Below are 5,545 nucleotides of genomic sequence, written 5' to 3'. Positions count from 1 at the left end.
CCCCGGCTGTCCCGCCCCCCAGCGGCCCCCCTCTGGGCACCACAAAGCCCCCTGGTGCCCCCCCTGTGCGGGACCTGGGGGCTGTGCCCCCTGAGCTGACAGCCAGCCGCCAGTCCTTCCACATGGCCATGGGCAACCCCAGTGAGTTCTTTGTGGATGTAATGTGACCTGCTGTGGGGGGTCACAGAGCCACCTGTAGAGCTGGGTGATTACCCATGGAGGTCAGTAACCTGCTGCTGGGTTACTGCAGAGCCGTGGGACAGGCCATGTGGATCACATGGCCAGCTGCAGAACCATGTGGCCAGCCGCAGAACCATGTGGCCAGCCACAGAAGTGTGTGATTGCCTGTAAGGTCATGTGACCTTCCACAGGGTTAGGTGGTCAACCAAAGAGCTGTGTGCTTGCCCACAGGGTCATGTGACAACCTTGGGGCAGGTCACATGACCCCACAGGCAATGTGAATACCCATGGGGTTACTTGACCTGCCACAGGGTAATGTGGCCAACCATGGAGCCGCATGATCAGCCATGGGCATCATGTGACCTGCCAAATTATTCCTGCAGGTCATCACAGAGCCATGTGATGGGCCACCGGGGCAGGTCATGTGATGGGCTACAGGTCATGTGACTGGCTACTGCCATACACTTGAGGGCTGCCCCATTGTGGGGGGTCACATGATTAGGCATGGGGTCACATGACCTGCCACGGCTGCGCGACTGCCACTGTGCAATGTCTCCTGGCTAGTCATGTGACCAGCCATGCAACTTTCCAGTGTCAACCTTGTGTGTGTGGGCTTATGATGTCACCGGATCATCTGCTGTGATGTCAGAGGAACTGTGGCCCCGGAGCCCTGTGATGTCATAACTGCCATGATGTTAGGCAAGATCTCCAGCCAGGAGAGCCCCTGTGGGCACTTGGCCCCTCCCATGGCCTTTGGACTTTAGCCTTGATGTCATGTGACCTCATGGTCACATGGCCACCCACTTCCAGAGCCTTCCCGTGTCACCTGACACAGCCTTGATGTCACGTGACCTCCGATCACTGCGAGCGTTGTGTGACACCGCCTTATCCCCACACCTTTACTGCCTTTTATTTGGGGGGTCACATGACCCCTCTTGCCAGGTCATGTGACCCAGCCTGGATGGCATATGGTCTTCTCCCCCCAGCCGCGGTGACACTATGACATCATAGCCTTGGAGCACAGGGAGTATGTGACACTAACCTGCAATCACATGACTGACCCATGCTCTTGGGTCATGTGACTCCCCAGCTTCCCCCCATCACATGGTTCCATGGAGAGGGTTGTTGCATAAACAACCCTTGTCACTATTGGCACAGGTGTCTCCCCCCACCATGGGGGGGGTCACCTGACCACTCCCCCCTTCCAGTCATGTGACTTGCTCCTGCCTCAGTTTCCCCATGTGGCCTTTGGAGCCAGGTAGCCTTCTGGGGTGGGGAGCCCTCCCAGCCAGCCAGCATTTTGGGGTGTCCCACCCATAATTTTTTTTTTTGCGGGGGGGGGGGAATTTTTTTTCTCCATTCACTTCCTTTTTAGTCCCAATTTAGGAACCCCCTGCAACCCCCTCATTGCTCCTGACCCTTTCCCTTATAGGTAACAAGACCCCCCCACTCCCCCGCTGATGAAGTCACAAGCTGTTTTTATGTGGGGGGGACTTTATTATTTTTAAGCAAACAATACATTTTCTGTATGAAACAGACTAATTGAGGGAGAGGTCTCTTTGGTCATTCCCCTGCCCCCCTCTCTTGGGGGGGGCGCTGATTGTACATAGGGGAGCAATATTGGAACCCTGCTGCCCCCCCATATTGGTGCTTACAGCCCCTTCCACTAGGGGGTGCTGTCTCCTTTCACACCAGTGACCTGCCTTTTTGTGTAGGCCTATTTTGGGGATATGTGACCCCTCCCCATTTCAATATGAGGGGTCTAAATCCTCCACATACCCCTCTAGGCCATATGATAGTGCTGGAGGGGAGGCGCCATATAGGTACTCCAGCCCCCCCTCCCACTGTACCATCAAAAATGTGGGTGGGGGGTCTCTGTAACAGACCCCTTTTTGGGGACATGTATTTATTTTTTAGCTCGTTTGTGTATAAAATTAGCCTTAAATAAAATCAGGTTAAACACACTGGGGATCCGGGCCTGGATATTGGGAGTAGGGGGGCGTTATGGGGGGGGGGGGGGGGCTTTTTGGTCTTTCCTCAAAAAAAAGGGGGCGGTCTTTCTGGTCTTCCCTCAAAAAAAAAAAGGCGGGGTTGCTGCCATTTATTGTGGTGGGAAGTGGGCTGGTTAGGCCGTGAGGGGCCAGGAGCTGGGGGTGGGAGGAGGAAATGGGCTCGGTAACCATGGTAACAGTGAAGCGGCTGGCTTTAGGCCTATGTACGCTGCCATTTTGAATGGGGGCAGCTTGGCTTCAAGCCCATTGGCAACCCTGGCAAGTGGCAGCCATTTTGTGTAAGGGCGGAAGAAGGTGCTATTGAAAGCAAAGGGGCGGGGCTGGCATTTTAGGTGCGGGTAGGGGAGATGGCCAGCTCGAAAGCAAAGCGGGGCCGGTAGCAGCCTCATTGGGAGGTCGGCGGCCGTTTTAATAGAGGGTCAAGGTCATTGAAAGCAAGTAGGCACCGCCATTTTGAGAAAGGGCAAAGCCCCGCTATACGGGGGTGGTTCTCGGCGGCTATTTTAGAAAAGGGCAACGGCCTGTATCACCCTCAGGCTCAACGGGAAGATGCAGTCATTTTGGAAGAGGGCAAGGGCCTGCTTCCCCTTCAGTAAGGGCAAAGGGCGGGTGGCGGCCATATTGGGAGAGGGCAAGCGCCAACCTCTTCCGTTAATAGCAATGGCAAGTCGGTACCCATATTCGTTGTAGGCAGCCTACGCGCAAGAGCAGCCCACCCCTTCAGAGACTTCATTGGCTGAGACTAACTTTTCATGCCATGCGGGGTGGGAGGGAGAGGAAGGCGAGCCTGATGTCACTCGCGAGGCAGCACCGGAACTACGTATCCCATCGTGCTTTGCGGCTCGGTGGGGAGAGGAGGGCCAAACAGCCGGACCCAGCCGCCATGCAGGGAGCACGGGCCGGGCCGGGGCTCTGCCTCCGCTTCCTGCGGCTGGGGTGAGGGAGGAAGGGGTCAAAAAGGACCCCTGTGAGGGCCCAGGAATCGCTTGGGGGAAGATGGAGGGGGTCAGAGGTCAAGTGGGGACCCCTGGGGGGAGGGAGGTGTATGGGGGTGTCAGAGGTTACATGGGGACCCCTGGACGGGGTGGGGGTCAGAGGTCAAGAAGGGACTCATGGTGGGAGCAGGGGGGGTATTTCCAGCTCTTCCCCCGCCCCCAACACAGACCCTCTCGTCCCCCCAGGTCTAGATGGACCCCCGTGGCCCTCAGCCCCCAGTGCTGTGGGCCCCGGCTGTACAGCACCCAGACGGCCCAGGTGAGTCCCCGTAGTGCCTGGCAGCCCCCACCCCAGAGTTGGTGCCCCCGTTCTGCTGGGCCGGGGCCCCCTAGAGCCGGCTGCCTCTCGGCAGGGTGGGGGGGGGGAGCCTTGTCCTACCCGGCCCTGCCGTGCCCCAGAGCTGGGCGCCTTCCCATCCCAGGCTCTGTCTTCTGGGTGCCAGGGCAGGTGGAAGGGCAAGGTCCTGGGTACTGTGGGTGTCACGGGACACCGGGAACTGGGGGAAAGGTCATTGGGACAGGAATAAAAATGGGAGGGAGCTAAAAATAGAAGTGGGCGTGTCATGGGGGGGGTGAGAGTGCCCCTCACTCCTAATCTGGAGGCCCCCAGCCCTGCCAGTGCTCCTCACTCCCAATCCTCAGTCTCCTGCACACCCCCCGCCCCCCCCAGCCCTGCCAGTGTCTCTCACTCCCAGTCTGCAGCCCTTGCTCTTAGGGAGTCTTCTTCAACTTGCTGTCCCTGCCCCCATAGGCCCTATCTGTGCCCCTGCCAGCAGCCCCTCAGTCTGCCCTTGTCATCCCCATGCTCCCCATACCAGGACTGTCCAGGTCAGCCCCCAGCCCCCACTTTTTCAGCCTTTCCCAATTCTAGATACCCTTCAGTGAGGGGCTGTGGGTTGGGAGTGAGGGGTACCAGCAGGGCTCAGGCGGCTGCCAGTCAGGGGTGAGGGGCACTATGGGGGCAGGCTGTGGGTTGGCATGGCCAGGGAAGGTGGACAGGGGACTGCAGGTCAGGAGTGAAGGGCACTGGCAGGGCTGGGGAGGCAGAGGGCTTTGGCTCAGGAGTGAGGGGCACTGGCAGCGCTGTGGGGGTGCAGTTTGCGGGTCCCAGGGGTGACAGCCCCCACCCCCTTCCAGGCCACATTGGAGAAAAGTGGCCGCAAGACTACCCCGGAGGCCGATGCTACCACCAAGCGAAAGGTCAAGACCACTGAGGTATGATGTCTCCCTCCCTTCTTCTGCACCAAGATGGTGGGGGTAGAACCCTGGCATCCAGACAGCACATTGCCCCTGGGTTTGGTGGGGTGGGGCTTTGGCAAGAGGAGGTGTGGTTTGTGGTGGGGGGGAGTCATCCCTGTAATCACTGCCCTCCATACCTTCTTGTTGCCCCCCCACCCCAGGACTCCAAGTCTTTTGCAGCTGGGATGTTCATGGGACAACTCCGGCCAGAGCAGGTCTTCCCCTACCCGTCAGGTACCAACCAGGGCCAGGGGTGAGGGTTGGGGGCAGGGCCTGAGCTGTGGGGGCAGGGCTCTAGGGAGTGTGGGAGGGGCTTGGGATGTAGTTTGGCAGGTGTGGGGGCAGGGCCATGAGGGTTCAGTGCAGGGGAGGGGCTCCAGGAGGTGTGAGATGGGGTAGAGCTGTGGTGGGCAGGGGTTTTAGGGTGGGACTTTGGGGGTGTGGGAGGGGCCTGAATGGTGGGGGCTGTCTAGTGGGAGGGGCCTGGGTCATGGCTTGGAGGGTTGGGTCAGGGCATGATCTTTTGGGGAAGGACCATGACACTTTGGGTGGAGGCCTACGGTGTAGGGGTGCAGCTCCAGGGTGCATGGGAGGGCCTGGGCTGTGGTGGGTGGGGCAGAGCCTGTGGTGCAACAGGGGCTGCAGGGGGTGTGGGAGGGGCCTGTTATTTTGTGGGTGGGGCAATGGTTTGTGGAGGTGGGGCCCTGCAGTGAAGGGGAGGAGCTCCAGGGGGCCATGGGAGGGGCCTGTTGTGGGACGGAGGCCATGAGGATTGGAAGCAGCACTCTGGGGGATCTGGGAGGAGCTTGAGCTATGGGGGTAAGGCTCGGGTGGGGCAGGGCCATAACTATGGGGGGCGTGTTTCGGGGGCACCCCCGACCCCCCTCCCATCCTCCCTTCCTATCAGCCCTGAGTGAGGAGCAGGCCCAGACCCTCCGCGAGCTGGTCCCCCCTGTCACCCGGTTTTTCGAGGTGAGTGGTTAACAATGCAGCTGCTAATGACGCGCTGGAGCAGGTGGAGAACCAGACCCTCCAGGGCCTCAAGGAGCTTGGGGCCTTTGGGCTCCAGGTGCCAGTGGAGTATGGCGGGGTGGGGGGCCGCCACCCCCACGTGCAAAC

General features: G+C 59.7%; 2 protein-coding genes across 2 annotated transcripts in view; both read left to right on the top strand.

The window, feature by feature from the left end:
* The window catches only part of DVL2 (dishevelled segment polarity protein 2), a 10,228-nt gene extending 10,061 nt beyond the window's left edge, over positions 1-167 (top strand). The window contains exon 14 of the mRNA XM_025193756.1: positions 103-167. Coding sequence (XP_025049541.1) covers positions 103-167 — 65 coding nt within the window. The remainder of the gene's footprint in view (positions 1-102) is intronic.
* Positions 168-2,258: 2,091 nt separating this feature from the next.
* Positions 2,259-5,545, top strand: part of ACADVL (acyl-CoA dehydrogenase very long chain) — a 10,984-nt gene continuing 7,697 nt past the window's right edge. The window contains 6 exon segments of the mRNA XM_014526638.2: positions 2,259-3,128; positions 3,374-3,446; positions 4,325-4,402; positions 4,588-4,660; positions 5,334-5,401; positions 5,403-5,521. Of these exon segments, the coding sequence (XP_014382124.1) occupies positions 2,950-3,128; positions 3,374-3,446; positions 4,325-4,402; positions 4,588-4,660; positions 5,334-5,401; positions 5,403-5,521 (590 nt within the window). The 5' untranslated portion in view covers positions 2,259-2,949.

Source organism: Alligator sinensis, unplaced genomic scaffold, assembly GCF_000455745.1.
Source record: "Alligator sinensis unplaced genomic scaffold, ASM45574v1 scaffold1488_1, whole genome shotgun sequence".
NCBI lineage: Eukaryota > Metazoa > Chordata > Crocodylia > Alligatoridae > Alligator > Alligator sinensis.
This window is presented reverse-complemented; position numbering and strand designations above follow the sequence as displayed.